Genomic DNA, 19,263 nt, shown 5'->3' with positions numbered 1-19,263 from the left:
AATTAATATATAGAAACTATTTAATTACATCGGTAGAAAAATAGGGAAACCTATTTCATTCGGGATATAACTTTCAGAATTTCACCAAATGCCAGGACAGCTGTTTATTGTACAGCCATAAGAAGTGGATCTCTAGCAGAGTGGGAATTTCTATGGGATCAATATTTGAAGACAGACTTTGCTTCGGAGAAGAAAGTCATATTAGAGGCACTAGGTTGCTCCATGAACAAAGAAGTATTGAACTCGTAAGTTTAAAGAATACTATATAAACAATTATTACACAAGAAAACTACATAAAGCTTAATTCAGCAAAGATCATAATACATATACATATAATTCAATGGGAAAGTAGCTACAAGCCTCTCATATCAAAATTATAAAATAATTTATCTGACGATTCTTAAACAAATCGTAAGTTAACGAAAGGAATGATAAAACTTATGCTATCTGAATATATTAGAAAGTGTGATAAGTCCATTCGCCTTTCGATATTATTTGCATTTGGAAGAATTTTGTAAACCTATTGTCTATGTTAGTGGCAGTATACAAACATATAACAACTAGTATGCACAAATATTGCTTATACAGCAACTCATAAAAGTTTAAATATTATGGAAAATTTTTATGAATATATTTTCCATATTATACGAAGCATTCTGAGATTTCATTACTACTGTGGACATGATTGCTGTCATGATCGTATTGATTGTATTTGAAACGAATTTGAAATTGTATATAATATGTTAAATTTGTTATGATAGATATCATTATATGTAACGTGATTATTAATATTTATTACCTACAAAAAGCTGAAAGTATTTTTTGTAGCTGACACCAGAATTGTAGGATATCTTAACGAAATTATATTCTAAATCGCACATTTTCAAATATCCACACTTTATCTCACTATCAAAGGGTTAAGATGATGTGAAATGTTAGATATAACATACAATTTCAAAATGTCTTATATAACATACAAATATGAAATAAATAGCTAAATTCCAGTTGAGTTTTGAGGCTATTTGTTTACGTCATCATACACGTGAATGTTGATAGTGATACATGAGGTAAGGAGCTATTAGCTTTTTTTATTTATGCTGTATTTATAAAATGATTAAATCAAGGCTGTTCATCTACGTCATCGAACACAAGGCTGTACCAGAGCTCAAATGAAAAGTCTAGACACAATTCTGAACTGGTGCAACAAGCCAGATTTCAGTATATGATCTGAGTGTATATGATTATACGATTATATGATTTGAGTATAAAAGGTTTATAACTTTTGGTAGTATAGTAACAAAGTACTTGATCTAATTTTTATTATTCATAAAATAATTTATGATTTACAATTTGTATTAAAAATATAAATATGTATATAATTTATGAATATACGAATTGTAAAACACCTAGATTTGTGTTATTTAGTAAATTATTTAATAAACGCTTTTGTGTGATTAAAAATTCATGTTATATACCTATTTTACAAAATTAATAGTTAAAATTAATATAATTTGTTCATTGTTTGAATTAATGAGTCACTGTTGACATTAAGAACATTATATTATTATATATTATATATAATAATATGTTATTATCTTAACATTAAGAATATTATACCTACTAATGATAATGATATTTAAATTGTTCTGCAATCTTCCGAACTGCTTACTCACATCGGCTATCAATAAATAAAAATTTTTAAAACATAGAAATTTTTATTACAATCAACAATCTTTTTATTTTGCTACAGGTATATTGAACATGCATTGACACGTAACTATACCTCTAATATTCGAAAGCAAGATGTTAGCACCGTACTTGCTTCTGTCTACAATTCTGGAAAATTTGGAGTGGATGTGATCTTAGACTACCTAGTTAATAATTATGAAAATATATATAATTTGTAAGTTGATAAATAATTACACGAAACAATACGCATTTAATTAATGTAGAAAAAGAGAATATTATATACTTGTTTTATTTTCAGTTACGAGGACTGGGATGGTGTAGAAGAATTAATCTCTAAACTGGCATCTCATATTTCAGTGAAAGATCAGATTACAAAGGTATATTGATTAACGTTTATTACGAACATACAGCAGACGTTTATGCATGTAAAAGTGCAAAAATTCCTAGAATGCACATGAAGCTATTCTTTGATTCCACAAATAATATCACCTTTTATTTTTACACTTTGAATTTCTAAGATATAATGCAATGGTGACTATTGAAACTTTAACAGTTAGAAAGATTGCAAATAATATTAATATTGAAATGATGAATATTAATGAATCCTAAAGAACGTTTTATCATGACTTGATTTATCATAATGAATTGTGCACATCGAAAACATTAGATAAAAATGTAAGACATGTAGTATAATTGGAAATTATTATGTTATTCACCCTATTCTTCTAATTTATTGGTAGTACCGATAAATTTTCGTTCATTTCGATCACTATAAGATGCTATAGAATAGCGAATCTTAAAGTGACAACTGATATTTAGCATGAAAATGTTAACTTCCTTTTAAAACAGGAATTAAAAAATTATAAGGAAGATAAAACATACTTTTAGAAAAATATACATAAATACTATATATGTCGGGTTCACATTATGATTAGGGTTAGGAGCGTGAAAAGAATCTTCATTTGGATTACACATTGTTGTTATGCAATAGAGAATGTATTGACTAGTGCAAGTATGATTATTACAGAATTTGACAAGTAACCGTGGTAATTAGATACCCGAGAAGCTAATGACAATGATTCTAGGTTCAATAACGTATCCGCGGTCAACGGGATAACAGAATGCGCTTTCTTCCAAAGCCCAATTTGTACTCAACTTGCTTGTCCACGGTACAAGTACTACTAAACTAACTCTTTGTTAAAACGTGGAATATCCACCGAGCGTAAAGACGCTAAGTAACTCGCTAATACGACCTCACGAGAGAATGACTTTCCGTCACGATGATGCTGCAGAGGAAAACTATGATGGGGTGTGTCCAAGGACACGAGATCATCGGATTCGTCGAGGAAAGCCTTCGTTTGGAAAGTGAGAGAAATTGACGTTGCTGTTAATTGTTCAGTTTCCATGTTGGTAGTTAGAGAAGGATGCCAGCCGCCCTTGAGGGAAAGTTGCTAAAGGAAAGCGTCGTTCGTGAGAAAAATAGATTTCCCCTATCTTCCCGTAGTTGGGACAAAGACTGTTTGTTTGAAGGACTTTAGTTAACTAAATCTTAAGGTTTGTAACGGTCCTCAGGTTAGCTGAACATGTACTGTGGAGATGCGTCGACATCTGCTAATCATCTTACCCGAAGAATAGGGTCCGCCTATGGCGAGCCACGGGACAGAAACCGTTGGAATGTTTACTGCCGAGTGCCGCTACAACTATTTCTTTTTAAGGAGAGCTATACTATTACTCCATACTTTTGTTAGACAAAACGTTCATCCCTTGATCGTGGTACGTTCGGCGACTGGTTGTCGCCTCGAGCTTAAGCTCATTATCACAAATCTCGAAAAATTATAATCGAGTTAAGTTATAGCGGCTGAAATATTGGAAGTTTTCCGAAGAATTCCAAAGAAAGGCCCCGGTATCCTTTCATCTCCGACATATATATATATATATATATATATATGTCGGGTTTACATTATGATTAGGGTTAAGGGCGTGTAACGAATCTTCATTTGGATTAGACATTGTTGTTACGCAATAGAGAAGATATTTATTAGTACAAATATGAGTAGTACAGAATTTGACAAGTAACCGTTGTAATTAGGTACTCGAGATGATATTGACAATGATCCTGGGTGTTCTTTGGAATTTTGGGAAATCCCCTTAACTGTTTAACCTAGATTCTACCATAGCCGTAATTGAGCAATTGTTGTCATTCAATCCGATTGTATTTGTTCGGGATTTGTGATAATGAGCTTGGGCTTGAGGCGACAACCAGTCGTGGAACGTAGCCGCGGTCACGGGATGAATGTTTTTACCTAATAGAGTTACAAGTATTCTCGTATTTGGTAACGGGCGCTTTCCTTAGCACACATTCATCGCCATACAGTACCCGGGCTCCCTTTGGGCCATAGGGGTTGGGATTATGCCCAACCATCGCACAAGGCATCCAGTACCTTACTACCTGGATTACCTAAGCCTGGCAGGGGCTGTTGCTCGTCTCAGGTCGAACGGGGCGCTTTCTGAGCCCTTCCGTTTCTCCAGGACGGTTCCGGAGCAGGTGGGACGCTGCTCACCCGCCGAAGGCCATTGGGGGGAACCAAGTACTCCTTAAATCGGCCCTCTTGCTAGCATCTTGGCCATCAACCACTGCCACCACGAGTCCAAACCCATAATTGGTTGAGCTGAGGGGTCGCAACTCCCTCCGAGCTTTTACTCGACCCCCGTGGTACCATCCTTAGTCATTGGTGGGACTATCGTGTGGATGTACGGCCACGTCACCGCCGGCCGGCGACCTGCTAACCGTGCACGGCAGTTCCAGATGGGATTCACGTAAGCGGGGGCCTCAAGGTACAGAGTACCCGGGAACTTATCCCGACGGTCCCATCCTTGGCATCAGGATCGTGGGTGCACTACTATCCAAGGCCACGTAGAGAAAGTGCAACCGTACTTAAACGTCTTACACTCCCGGCGATCTTCCCTGCGGTGTATATATAGGACTCTCGTAAGCGGGATGCTTGTCCCGACGGTCCCCCCTGGCTGCGGGAACGTGGGTTTGCCAGCCCCCATAGACTGACATAAGCAAATCCTCCCTGTGGGACCTATTAGAGGTACAGAGTAATTGTATAACTCTCCTTAAAAAAAAATAGTTGTAGCGGCACGCGACACAAAGCATTCCAATGGTTTCTGTTTCGTGGCTCACTACACACAGACCCTATTCTTCGAGCAAGATGATTACTAGATGTCGATGCGTCTTCACAGTACATGTTCAGCTAGCCTGAGGACCCGCTATAAATCTTAGACAAACAGTCTTTATCCTAACAGTCCCTACATCTATCACCTACTATGGGAAGATACGGGAAATCTGCTTATCCTACGAACGATGCTTCTCGCTAGCAACTTTCTCTCAAGGGCGGTTAGCATCCTTCTTCAACCACCAACATGGAAATTAACCAATTGACAGGAACGTCCATTTCCCTCACTTTTCGAACGAAGGCTTTCCTCGACGAATCCGATGATCTCGTGTCCTTAGATACACCCCATCATATTAGTTTTCCTCTGCAGCATCGTCGTGACGGAAAGTCTTTCTCTCGTGAGGTCGCATTAGCGAGTTACATAGCGTCTTTACGCTCGGTGGATATTCCACATTTTAATAAAGAGTTACTTCAGTATTACCGTAGACATGCGAGTGGAGTACAACTTGGGCTTTAGAAGAAAGCGCATTTTGTTAATCGTTGACCGCAGATTCGTTATTGAATCTTAGAATCATTGTCATTATCGTCTTGAGTATCTAATTACCACGATTACTTGTTAAATTCTATAATACTCATATTTGTACTAGTTAATATCATCTCTATTGCATAACAACAACGAATAATCCAAATGAAGTTTCGTTTCACGCCCCTAACCCCCACTCTAATCTTATTGTGAACCCGACATATATATGCAAACACATGGAATCACGTAATATATAAAATTCTCAGAGTATAGTACTCGTTCATTTAGTGGATCGAACAAATCTCCTAGTAGATTGAGCATATATAATTTTGTAAAAATATAAAAAATTATACTCTAATTGTATTAAATTTTTAACATAATTCACTACGTTTATTTTGAATCAAGTTGGAATGTTACTGGTTTACTAGAAGAATGACACAACTAAAAGTAATGTTTGCAAAAGTTCACGTTGAAACAGAAAATTAAAATAGAAAATTGTTAATAACTTGGTCATTTACCGATGCACGAATTGTTTTCTTTTAAAATTTACCAAATAATTGCATTTTTATTAATTTTGGTTAATATTTGGCTTTTATGTGCCTGAACTAAAACAATGTTTATATATAGATTGTTAAGGTATGGAGAGAATTTGAAGAGGTATTACAAAGAACTTTATTCGAATATGTGCACAATTTTGCTCGCCACGCGAGTTACCCGCCGGAGGCCTAGGGCACGAAATTTCACACTGCACATCGCTCTTTTTTCTGAACGGAGGCCTAGGCTATTGTCACGTAAAATTGATACTTGGTTTGTAAGAAAAAAGAAGGCTGAGTCGTAACCCAACTATTAATTTTCTTTTATCAAACTTTATTATAAATTTTAGCACTTACAAGAATAGCACTGAACCGGAGAAAAGGGGTTGTACGGGAACAGCGACTAGAATAAGAACTGCCCAAGCTGGGTGAAGTCTCGGTTTATATACGTTTTGGTTTTAGGATGTTGAGGGGTTAGGTGTAGGTTATGATGTGGAAAAGTGTTCGAAGGTCGGGGGTCGATGTCTTATTACTGATGTAGGTTGAGATGTGATTGATGTCACACTATCATGCAACGCTCACATACATACTAGGGAGGGGATACACGCTTACAAGGATGTGTCTTCGCTGTACGTTTCCTCGCTCTCGCACGTACAATACAAATATATTATATATCCAACACACCTCCTTGCAATTATATTGTACATTTCTGTTAAGACGTGTTTCTGTATTTTACATTCATCAACAATCTGAATTTTTCGAACTTATCTTCGCATAGCGCTTTTTAAAAAATATCCGCAACACTTCTATCTGTGTTTATTTTAAGTATAGTTATCAGGTTTTCCTTTATACATTCGTGAACATAGTTTTTTTTTATTTAATTTGTACTTCACAATTTGTCCAACTGGATATTAGGTAAATTTTTCGAGCTTGATTGCTAAATAACATGTGGATGGCAAAACCCTCAGCGGGATACCATCTTCGAGTTTGACTATTTTATTTCATTAGTGAGGTCAGTTTTTTTTTTAATATTTGGTAGACTATTTACAATCAATTCTCTTTGAGAATTATAAGTAAATTATTTTGGCGTGGTACTGTAACTTGGATTATAAGAGTTTATAGTATTCTAGTTGATTCTAGTTGAATCTAGTTGAATCTAATGCTTCAATCTAAAGGGTACTGTATTTTTAACCTGCGGATCTGGTCCATCGTGTCAAGTAATTGGGTAACTAATGGGTTTCAATGGTTGTTAACTCTTCTATTATATTTGTTTCTGAACTTGGATATTTCTTCTTTAACTGTGAGTATCTTAATGTCGCAATATATTGTTTCGTTGGTAACATACAAAGGTGCATGTATTAAGGATCTTAGAGTTCTTGATTGGAATCGTTGGAGAATTTCTATGTTGGAAATACTCGCTGTTCCCCATAGTTGGATCCCATAGGTCCAAACAGGTATTAATATGGCTTTATATTGCATTATTTTACTCTGCATGTTTAAGTTGGAGCGTCTGCCAATGAGCCAGTAGAATTTTTTTAGTTTTGTTTTCAGTTCTTTAGATTTATCTATGATGTGCCGTTTCCATGTAATTCTGTCTAGAATCATGCCCAGATATCTGACTGTATCTTTGTTTGGAATTGGAATATTATTTATGGTCACCTGTGGGCAGGATTGTTTTCGCAGCGTGAAAGTTATATGACTGGATTTATTTTCATTTGTTTTGAAACGCCATTTGTGGGACCACTTTTCCATAGAGTCAAAACCTCGCTGAAGAGTTGAGGAGGCAATTTTCGGGTCTGAGTGGGATGCTAATAAAGCTGTATCATCAGTAAATGTCACTGCAGTTATCTCTGTTAAGATTGGTAAATCGGCAGTGTAGATGATGAACAGCGAAGGTCCGAGGACACTGCCTTGGGGTATGCCAGCTTTTCTATTGGGAATGTTGCGGTTATAGCGTCTAAGTATTGAACAGCCTATTGGTTAGATATGATTTTGAGATAGAGTAGTAGGTGTGTGGTAGGATTTTCTTTAGTTTGAACAAAAGTCCTTCATGCCACACTTTATCGAATGCCTGCTGAATGTCTAAGAATACCGCAGAGCAATATTTTTTCTCTTCTAAATCTTGGCTGATTTTATGAGTTAGACGATGAATTTGCTCTATCGTCGAATATTGCTTCCGAAAACCGAATTGATGATCTGGCATTGTTTTCCAATCCTCTAAGAGTGGAAGGAGTCGTTTCGTTAGCATCTTCTCGAATAGTTTCGACAAAGTGAGTAGAAGACTAATTGGGCGATAAGAGCTAGTTTCGTGTATTGGTTTCCCAGGTTTAGGAATAAGAGTAATTAATGATATTTTCCAAGACTTAAGATAGTATTCAAGGCGAAGAATTGCATTAAAAATGGAGGTCATGAGAGCAATCCCTTTTATGGGAAGCTCCTTGATAGCTTCGTTACTTATCTGATCATGTACCGATGCTTTCCTGGTATTTAGATGACGGATTAATTCTAGAGCTTCCAGAGTTGAGAAAGGTTCATTAGGAGGAGACATCTGGTAGGGAGAGTGCAAGTATTCCATTATTTCGGCGGCAATAGTGGAGGAATACGGTTTGAAGACATTAGTTAGGTGACTTGCAAACAAGTTGGCTTTTTGTATAGGGCTACGCGCCCATCCACCTTGTGGGCAGCGAATTGGAGGGATTATTTGCGGAGGACGAGTGAGTTTTCTAGACCTCTTCCATAATGAGTAGTTGGAATAGTTTGAGATGTTTTTAGTTATAAAGAAGTCTAATAAGTCAGGTAGTTTGTTAGAGTCAGTGGGCCAGTAAGTGTGTTCGTTTGTACTGAGATAGTTAAGTCTGTTGGCGTTTATGCATTTCAGAAGATTTTTGCCACTTACTGTAATAAGTCTGCTCCCCCATTGCGTATGTTTAACGTTATAGTCTCCTGCAGCTATGAATCTATTGCCCAGGTTTTCGAGGAATTTATCGAAGTTTTCTTTGGAAGTAGAATGTCTAGGACAATATGTGGTTGATGTGGTGATTGGTCCATGCTAATCTTCTATCGCTACGTTTGTAGCTTGGAGGTAGTTCTTCTGGAATGATGGAAGTTCATAGTGTTTTATGCTGGTCTTGATGATAATTCCGGTGCCGCCGTAAATCTTTCCACTGGGATGTTGGGTATGGTAAAAGTTATAACCATTTATTTTGCAATAATTTTTATCGGTGAAGTGAGTTTCAGATATATGCATTACGTCAATTTCTTGTTGTTTTAGGAACAATCCTAGTTCGTATTTATGCTGAGCTTGACCGTTAGCATTCCAAAGAGCTATGCGTATTGGTTTTATTTTACGTCGGAGCGTGTTAATTTATCCACGATGATTGTAAGCAATGATAGCAAGTTATTAATTTGCTCTGTTTGTTTCACGATTAATTTTTCAAGCCGTGTTTTGTGAACTGGTAGCACTAATTTGTGATTAATCACTATAGATTTTCGATCTGCTTTAATTTCCTTGAACTACTTGTGCATAAGAGATTGAAGGAGTAGTAAATTTTTGTGAATTAAGTGCTTGGTTGGTTAGGTCCTTAACTCTGGGTTTGGGGTACTTGTTTATATACAAGATTTTGTAGGCTGTGCAACTTTTATAGTTCGCAGGATGCTCTTCTTGACAAAAGATGCACTTCGCAAGAGTTCCTGAAGATTTAGTGCACTGACCTGTAGGGTGAATACCTGCACATTTTAAGTAGCGATGATTGTGGTTGCAATATTTTTGCGTGTGGCCGTACCTTTGGCACCTTTTACATTGAACTATCTCTTTTTTCATAAAAGGTGGTTTACTTTTTATTATCGAATTCATTAAACGATTGATATTATAGGCTTCTTTGTTATTTGGTTTTGCTTTAAGTCAATAAAGAATAAGGATAGCAGGTTTTTGTGATTCTATGCCTTATATTGCTAATGTTGGTTACTTCATGGCCATGATTTAAAAGTTCAAGTTTCAGTTCATCTTAGTTAGCTGAGTGGTGGATGTTGCGTAGTACCACACGAAAAGGTCCTTCTTGTGTCAGTTGATATTTGTGGAAGTTGACGTTCAGGGTTTTTAGTAACTTTGTTAGCTTTCTGTAGGTGTCTGGATTGGCCGACAGAATTTTAACCTGATTATTTTTCATTTCTAGTATGTAATCCTCATTGTTAATATCTTTCTTGATGGACTTTATCATTGTTTGAATGTCGATAACATCATTAATGAAGATTGGTGGGGGAGGAGGGTTATTTTGTGTGTGTTGATTTGTTGGTGTTTCAACTACGTCCATAGAATCGTCTGTAGATTTTAATATTGCGAATGTGTTGAAAGTGGTAACGTGGCTTGTTGACAGTTCGTTCTGACTAGTGTTTACATTTTTTTTGACTGAATCAAGCTTACGTTTTTTATGTTATTAGTGTGGTTTGAAAGATGGGATATATTATATTATCCTTTTGCCACGGAGGAGATAGAACGGTGCGGTTGTAGTTTTGTTCATGAGAGCCTGATCTGGTTACTTGGGCCAACTTCGAGCTAGTTAATTCAAATTGAAATAACTAGTCGAGAGGCTATGACTTGGATTAGAGATTAGATGTGTTGGATTTTCCAAGAGTAAGTTTAGAAAACACTTGGTTTGTTTCTGTTTCAATTCACTTTCGACGGAGGGTCGTCACTTATTGTATCGTGAACTTCACTGAGCACTAGACACACATCTACACACTTCGGCAGTCGAATTCTTCGAATTCTTTGCATTGAAGTCTTCCGCTGCGATATATTTGTCACCTAAGGATTGAAAATGCTGTTCCCATTTTTGTGATGTCATTTCGTGTCGCGGTGGTGCATATACTGCCGACATCTGGATGGTAATTGCCGTTAGTTTGTATTGTGTCAGTGGTTGCTTGAACGTGTTCCTGACTAATTTGACTATGTAAGTTGTGTTTGATATCGTTTCTTATTATCACTGCGGCCCCTCCGTGTGCTTTTCCTGAGGGGTGTTAGGTAGATAGATAATAGATGGTGTAATAGGGTATTTACATGTAGCCTTTTGGTGTGAAATGTGTTTCTGAAACAAGTAATATGTCAATATTATTGTTATACAGAGATGTTTTAGTTTCGATGGCCCGTTGTTGTAGGCCATGTTGGAGTTGCAAGCTGCTATTTTCAACGTGTCCATTTCTATTTTTTGCTTAACATGTTTTTAGGTAATTGTAGCATGATTGTAATTTACTGCATTTTGCTCACTCATCATTTTCGTTAGCATTTCAGAGTTTTTGATGGATTACTTGAGCAGTTCCTTGATTTCTGTAGCGTCGTTATTGTTGTTGTTTTGGTTTTGGTTGTTTAAGGGTGGTGTGCATTACTTCGGCCACCAAAGGTGTTGATGTTTCTATGGTTAGTGTTCGGTACGTTTTGTACATTTGGTGTTGGCTCTAGTTCTGTAATTTCTTGTTGTGCGGGATAGTTGCCGTATGTTCTGCTTGGAAGCGATGGAAACAGTTTTCGTTGTAGTTGTTTTCTAACTTCGCAGCCTTTATAGCTTACTGGGTGGTTTCCATTACAGTTGTAGCATTTTACTTTGTTCATCTTTCCTGTGTATGGGCAGTTTGTTGTTAGGTGGTTTTCTGCACATTTGATACACGCCGGATTTCTACTGCAGTAATTTTTTGTGTGTTCATATTGTTGACACGGTGTACATTGCTGTATGTCTTTTTTATAACGAGGTAGCTCAATTGTTACTATTGTATTTAGGATTCCTTTAATATTGAAGATTTCTTTCTTATTTGTTTTAGGCTCGAGTTCTATTAGTAATAGTGGCAATGCCTGTTTTGTATTATATGTGGTTATATTATTTATTGTTCTTGCTCTGTGTCCGATTTTTGCTAATTCCTCACATATATTTTTTGTGTTTGTCTTTGGGTGTAATCCTCTAATTACTATTTTGTTGTTTTTTTTCGATTTGAGCTGGTATGTACGATTCTCAGCGTTTTTCTCCTTTAATGCGATCGTCACTTTTCTGAAGATTTCTGGAGTTCTTGTTTGTACTTCCACTTGTTCTAGTTTCAATTGTTTTATACTGTAGTTTTCTTTCCCAGCAGTGTTGTTCAATAATTCGAATAGTGGGTCTATTATTTGTGCGCCTATGTAGAGCGGTGGTGGTTTAGCGATATGAGTTGTGACCTTTTCTTTTGAGTCCGTATCTGTTTCTTCTATTAGTAAACCGAATGAATTTCGGAGTGGGATATCTTGTAGCCGTTGTTGTTTTTCTGTATGTGATGTTTTCATGGTACTTGGGCCTGATATTATTTTACGCTTTTTGTGCGCTGTCTTCCAGTGTTCATCTTGGTATGATAGTTCGTCTTCGTAGCTTTTTTCTTTTTGGTTTTGAATCGTTTCCATTTTTTCTTTTTTTGCAGCTTCATTTGTTTATATATATTTCTTTTTTGTTCGTTATTTTGATTGGTGGTATTTGCTGTTGCATTTTGTAGCTTTACCATTTTCCAGTGTTTGTTGTGTTTTCGTTCACCTAAGTTCACTGCTTGTCGCACTTTCACTGCAGCACAATTTCTTACGTCTGTCTAGCTCGGCTGCTCAGGCAGAACTTTTTACAGCAAATGCGTTGGTTTTTCTTTCTCCTTGATTAAATTTGTTTCTCATTTCATCTATTTCGATTTTATTTTTCACATATGCTACTGTTTGATCCTCGTCATATATATGCTCCGAGTTATATGTTTAGCATGTAATTCAGCTTTTCCTTTTCTTTCACTTGTGCTCCTGCATTTTTAAATTCATTTATTAACTTTTCAAAGTCGCTAAAGAATGATGCTGAATCACTATACTTATCAAGCCTCATATTTTCCAGTCTATTTCTGCACACAATTTGTAGTGCTGTAGATTCCTTCAAATACATCTCGTCGAACCTTTTCATTATTCCATTTGCTGTTTGTTCTTAAGTAACAAATTCTAACTGCTTATTTGAGATTGCACTCTAAATTATATTTATTGCTTTCTCATCATTTTTATCCCAGTCTGCATTATCTGTATTAGTCTTTACTCTAGTTATGACAGTATCACATCCTTTAAACCTCAGAAACATCGTAATTCTTTTCTTCCATATCCTGTAGTCCTCTCCGTTAAACACCGGTATAGTGATGTCCTTTCTTTCCATTTTAATTTCTTGTTTATTCTCGAACGTTCCTACGTGTTCGAAATCTTTCTATTCTCTTCGAACGTTTCTTCACTTAGTAAAACTCATTCATAATTAAATCACCCGAAGAAATTAGCAAACGAACAGAACCATCTCACACTGCACATAACTCTTTTTTCTCAACGGAGGCCTAGGCTATCATGCGACACTTATACACATACTAGGGGGGATACATACTTGGGTGTGTTTTTGCTCTACGGTCCCTCATTCTCGCACGTACAATACAAATTTACTATATATTCAACATAGATATATATTAATGCTATGTATTATAGGAAAAAGAGCTAATACAATTTCTGAATTATAACATTCTTCTTGTTAAGTAGCAATAATTTATTAGATAGAACAATGACAATTTTATCGTAAAAAAGTTCACTTTTAAAATAAATTTTTTCTGATATTTCAAAGTTAACGATTTTTTAGACTTGTCGCTCTTTATTACATACAGAATGCAAATTAGAAGCCATAAAATTGCGAAAAAGCTTACATAATAATTTGAAAATACAACATAAATACAAGTTTCACGGAAATAGATTTTTGTCAATCTGTAAATTATTTGTTAACATACAGTTAATTGAAACTCATAGTGGTGGTCTAACTTATTTTTTATACACCAGTGGTATAAATTTATTATTGTAAAAACATTACATTGACTCAAAGTATGTAACATTGAAAGAACACATACTGAAGGTATTCGAATAAATAGTACAGAAGATTTTTATGGTTACATATATTATGTGCATCATATGAAACTTTTCTAAATTTTATAAGTACTGTACATTGTGAAACGCGAAGATAATAATTATTATACTGGTAGAATATAGGCCTAATAAAAAACCATTTATTGGAAATATACATTTAATAAAAAATTAGTATAAAAAAATAAGAATTGTCTTTTCTGTTTTATGGAAAGTATTATTGGACTTTATTAAGTAAGCTTTCCTGTATGTGCGTATGCAAATGTTTTCTTCTATTACTATTAATACTTACTATTATACTAATACTTGATATTATTGCTTATTAATATAATGAATAATTGATTGTTTAAATATCTTGATGGTCTTTGCGAGGCTTATTATTAAATATGTTGTAACCACTATACAAGGCATTCGGCTACAGGTGCAGAAAAATTTAAAGGGTGATTCTGGAAGTTAAAATAAAATGAAAATTATGAATAAAAAAATTGTGTTTTCGGCTTTGTTTTTTAGCTATTAACAATTAAAAATTAGTCGAAATAGTTCGTGGGCAAACGTTCTTACACAAACAACTGTAGGTCACCCTATGCAGCGGAATGCACAGGGATTCTTAAATCTAAAGATATATGGCCAACAGCTTACTTCGAAAAAGTCGTAAAGAAGAAGATTATGATGTTTGAAGACGTAAAGTAACTTGCACGACGTCTTGTATGAAAAATCATAGATTAAATTATTTCTGCCTACTCATTAAAAGCCGTAACAGCATATCGAATAGCGCCTCATGGAAGTTTCGAATATAAATCCTTATTCTTCCCTTTTCCTCAAGTATAAATCCTAATCCTTTGCCTGCATAAATAATTAATAAATAATAGTATACAGAAACAATAATCATACAAATTTCATACATACAGCGCGATTGTCCGGTGCCTATAGAAAAATCACATACGCATTAAGTATTCTTGAGGTGCCACTAAATGTGGTCGAACGCTGTCATTAATAAACCACACACATTTCTATAACTTGAACAAGGTAAGCTATTGCCCATGCATCGTTGGAATTGAGGATCCCTGTGCGCCCCGATGCTTAGGCTCGTCTCCTTTCGTTTGTGATTTTTAATTGCCAATAATTAGAAAACAAAGCCGAGAACGCAATTCTTAATTTTCATCTTATTTTAGTTTTAAGAATCCCACTTTAAATGTTTTTACACTCGTAGCCGAATAGCCTGTATATATTTCAGATTCATTATTTTACCAATATAATCATGATAGTGCTGCCTCTCATTACAGTGTTAATGAAATTTCGAAGTGTTTCGTACAATACACATAATATATTCATAAAAAATTTGTACATATAGGTATAAGACTAAATGAATAATGCTTGTAAGGATTGAAATACGCGACTAAATGCAAATTTTCAAAATCTTGGCTTACAACATTATAATTTTCAACTCACGACATAGTAATAAAATTGGATCAAAGAAGAAACAGTATATATTAATGTCTTTATCTATTTATTCATTTTTATTTGATTTACTAACAAAATTTCAACAATATATGAATATAATTATTGTTTTAACAAATATTGCAGCTGAACGAGTTAAGTATCAAAGTGGGCAACATCACAAACATAGTAATAAGCATCAAAGCTGCGAATACATCTGCTTCGAGCAACCTACAATGGTATCGAAATCATTCCAGTGTGATTAATGATTGGTTGCGCGAAATGATTCCTGTTATGCGAGGTGAAAATCCAGCTCCTACAGTTGTTGCGAATAACTTAAGTATAATTTCTATGACAGTATTTTCGTTAATCGCTTACATAATGAGTCAATAGATATTACATACATATGTGTATATTAATAAAGGTATATATCATACTTTCTTCGAATGCACATTAATATATATGCATATTAAACAATTTGTAAACTATATTTTAAATATATTGTGAAATTTAAACAATTAGTATTAACGGTACTATTTTAAAATAAAGTTATGTACATTATTTTATAAATATAACAGTGATTTTTTATTTTCACCTGAATTCTAATTTTCACTCTTCATATTGTAGGACACAGGATAAAGTAAATAACCACAGTATAAACAAACAATAACGATTATGAACTATATTAACGTATATCTCGAACAGGAACATAAGATATAACTTTTAAACAAAAACGTGGTGAAATCTGCTCGACCGTACGTAGCACGTAGCTGCGTCTTATATAGCATTAATTACCGATAGTTGAATCGAATTAATATTTTTTCAGGAACAAATTGATAGTAGAAATGTTTTTGCGGAATCTGATTCCGAGCGATATTTAGAACAAAATAAGCGACTTTGAAAAAATTTTCCACCGGTACTTCTTAAACAAATATCGGTTAAACATAAAAAACATGACTTTCTTTTGCACTTCGCTGTATACGTTAGAAATTGTTTGTCGTGAATAAAAGAGTTTCAGAGGCAATTGTATTTAATAAAATTATCTTTAAAATAAGTCCTATTATATCACGATAAGCCTATTGTTAGGCCGCAAATTAATAAAAAGTGCGAAGAAGTCCGTTTTCTTAAATCGCTTATAACTTTAATTAAAATAGTCGTAGAATATCGAGGCTCTATGATATACAGGGTGGTTGGCAACTGGTGGTACAAGCGGAAAGGGGGTGATTCTACGCGAAAAAAGAAGTCGAAAATATGGAATAAACATTTTCTTTTTAAATTTTTTTTTTTTTAATTTTTCCATTGAGATAACGATCTACAGTGAGATCCGTTATAACGAGACGTGATAAAGTGCACGCGTATCGAGCGAAAATTTAAAGTCGATTTTCTCGAAAACAAAGCCTCAAACGAAAAATTTTTATTCTATATTTTCGACTTCTTTTTTCGCATAGAATCACCCCCTTTCCACTTGTACCACCAGTTACCAATCACCCTGTATAAATAGTCATACCAAAATAGTGTAACATATTTTGAATCGATCCGTTTGTTAGTTTTAAAACAATCGACTTGTCAACTTACGAAACGGGAAATTTTTAATTTGCAATGAAAATATATGATCCCGGTTTATCCTTCCTACGCTTTCTGAAAGACCTGTATTTTCATATTCAAATAAAACAAAAATTTGTTCATTCAATCTGTGGCGGATCGGTACCAACAGGACGCCGACAGGTCGAGGTATCAAAGCTGTCGTAACACCTCCCGGGCGATCCGGGTACCAATCGCCAACACCAGAGGGCCACGATGACGACAATGAGTCTGTCTATTTCGCTAGCGGTCGAATATACGGGCGCATGATACAAATACCGCACCTAGCGAGACTCCCTCTACGTCTAAGGCAGGGTCTGCCGGGTATAGCGAGTTGATCGTAAACCTCCGATCGTAATCCTCCAACAAACTACTCAACGCCGTGCTCAACCTTAGAGCAAATAAAAAAAAAAGACTCATTAAGAGGCAAAATGGGTAAACACAGACCCACCACATCGTCAAGACTTCCATCACCGGAGAGGCGACAGGCCTCAGCGAACAACCCTGGAGGCCCAGCGCCAACATCATCGCCAAAGGGGGGCCGGACACCGATCGGACACCCCAGCAGACACCGCAGATGAACGTACGAACGCCCCTATCGCTACAAGGGAAATCAAACCTCCACCCATCGTTATCTCACAATCCAAGACCCAAAAGACACAATAGCCCTCATGGAAAAAGTAACAAATATTAAAAATTTCCACATTAAAAGGATACACACAGGTAAACATGCGCTATACCTACGAAACATACCCGACTTCCACAAAGCCAAAGAAACACTCAGAGCAGCAAACACAACATACTACACCTACACACCCAAAACAGAAAAACACCACACATACTTACTAAAAGGACTAGACAACAGCTACACCGAAACAGAAATACTCGCAGACCTATAATCACTACAAATAGACGACATACAATTTACGAAAGTCTCACGGTTCACGACAAAAAGATCAAGGGAGAACAACATACTGCTCCCAATTTATATAATTCAACTATCCCCTCACAGCAATATAAGCAACCTATTAAAAATAAACTATTTTAACTATTTTAAGATAAAATGGGAAAAAATAATAAAAAGAAAGGATGACATAACTCAATGTCATAAATGCCAGCGACTAGGGCACACTGCACAAAACTGCAACCTAAACTATCGCTGTGTAAAATGCACAGAGCCCCATGGCCCAGGCGACTGCAAAATAAAGAAAGAAGACGCAGTCACTAAGGACAAAATATTCTGCGTAATCTGCAAAAATTACGGACACCCAGCGTCATACAAGGGGTGTCCCAAACTCGTAGAACTACGCAAAAACTTAGCAAAAAAAATAAAAAAAGACAAAGAAACAAAAGCAGAACGAATTGCCCAAATCAGCCGTAAATACGTCCCAGAACTAAAGTTCTCGGACATAGTGAAACGGCAAACAACAAAAAATAAAACAACCGAAGACACACCACAAAAAACAAACTTAGATCCGCGCCCAGGCCAAAGTCCACCTACAACCGACAACACCCCCCACCTAAACATAACAAACATCATCGAAGACTTTAAAAAAAGCATACTTCAAGCGCTAAAAGAACACCAAATGCAATTAAACGACATAAAAACAACACTATCAACGCATGAAGAAAGGTTCGACGCCATCTTCAACACTTTCAATAGCATATATGACAAATAACCAAAAACCTCAAAACCAATAAGTACAGCAAAAAACAAATAAATTATATATAAGAAACCCCCGACATCGTACTCATCTCAGGAACAAAACTAAATAAAAGACACAAAGTACACTTCAAAAACTACTCCATGATAAGACAAGACAGACCGAACGCCAGCCAAGGAGGAGGAACAGCAATCCTCATAAAAAACCCTATAAAATAGAAAAAAATTCTAAATGACAAAATAACAAGTTTCAAAATCCTAGAAACAACGATCATAAAAATAAAAATAAGCAATAAGGGAAACTTATTTATCACTGCAGCCTACGCAACCTACGGAAACCGGAAAGAATTTAGCAACGAATTCGATAAACTTTTCGAACTCTTACAGCTCAACAAACCGGAAAACTACTATATAATAGCAGGCGACCTTAACGCAAAACATACAAGTTGGAAAAACGAAATAAACAACACGAGAGACAACTTCATTAGAAACTGGCTAGACAATAAAAGCGTTCACTTCAAAACAAACTTATACAGCTCCGAGCTACCCTCTTACCCAAAAGGAGGCTCATACCTGGACATATGTTTAGCAGATGCGCGACTAAAATTTCAAAACCTACGTCCAAATAACACTCTCAAAACCTTAGACTATGACAGTGACCATAACGCCCTGGTATTTCAGATAAACAAGAATACATCTGATTTCCTAATACTCGAAACACAGACCGAGACACCCAG

General features: G+C 35.7%; 1 protein-coding gene across 3 annotated transcripts in view; it reads left to right on the top strand.

Annotated features, from left to right (window-relative positions):
- Window positions 1-15,857, top strand: part of LOC138181169 (putative aminopeptidase-2) — a 91,667-nt gene extending 75,810 nt beyond the window's left edge. For all 3 annotated transcript variants that reach the window (XM_069115821.1, XM_069115830.1, XM_069115815.1), the window contains exons 29-32: window positions 78-245; window positions 1,751-1,903; window positions 1,988-2,066; window positions 15,430-15,857. In XM_069115821.1, the coding sequence (XP_068971922.1) occupies window positions 78-245; window positions 1,751-1,903; window positions 1,988-2,066; window positions 15,430-15,675 (646 nt within the window). In that variant the 3' untranslated portion in view covers window positions 15,676-15,857. The remainder of the gene's footprint in view (window positions 1-77; window positions 246-1,750; window positions 1,904-1,987; window positions 2,067-15,429) is intronic.
- Window positions 15,858-19,263: the final 3,406 nt, after the last annotated feature.

Source organism: Bombus flavifrons, chromosome 1, assembly GCF_040668555.2.
Source record: "Bombus flavifrons isolate JBK064 chromosome 1, iyBomFlav1_principal, whole genome shotgun sequence".
Lineage (NCBI taxonomy): Eukaryota > Metazoa > Arthropoda > Insecta > Hymenoptera > Apidae > Bombus > Bombus flavifrons.
The sequence above is the reverse complement of the archived record's forward strand: the minus strand, read 5'-3'. Positions and strand labels throughout refer to the sequence as shown.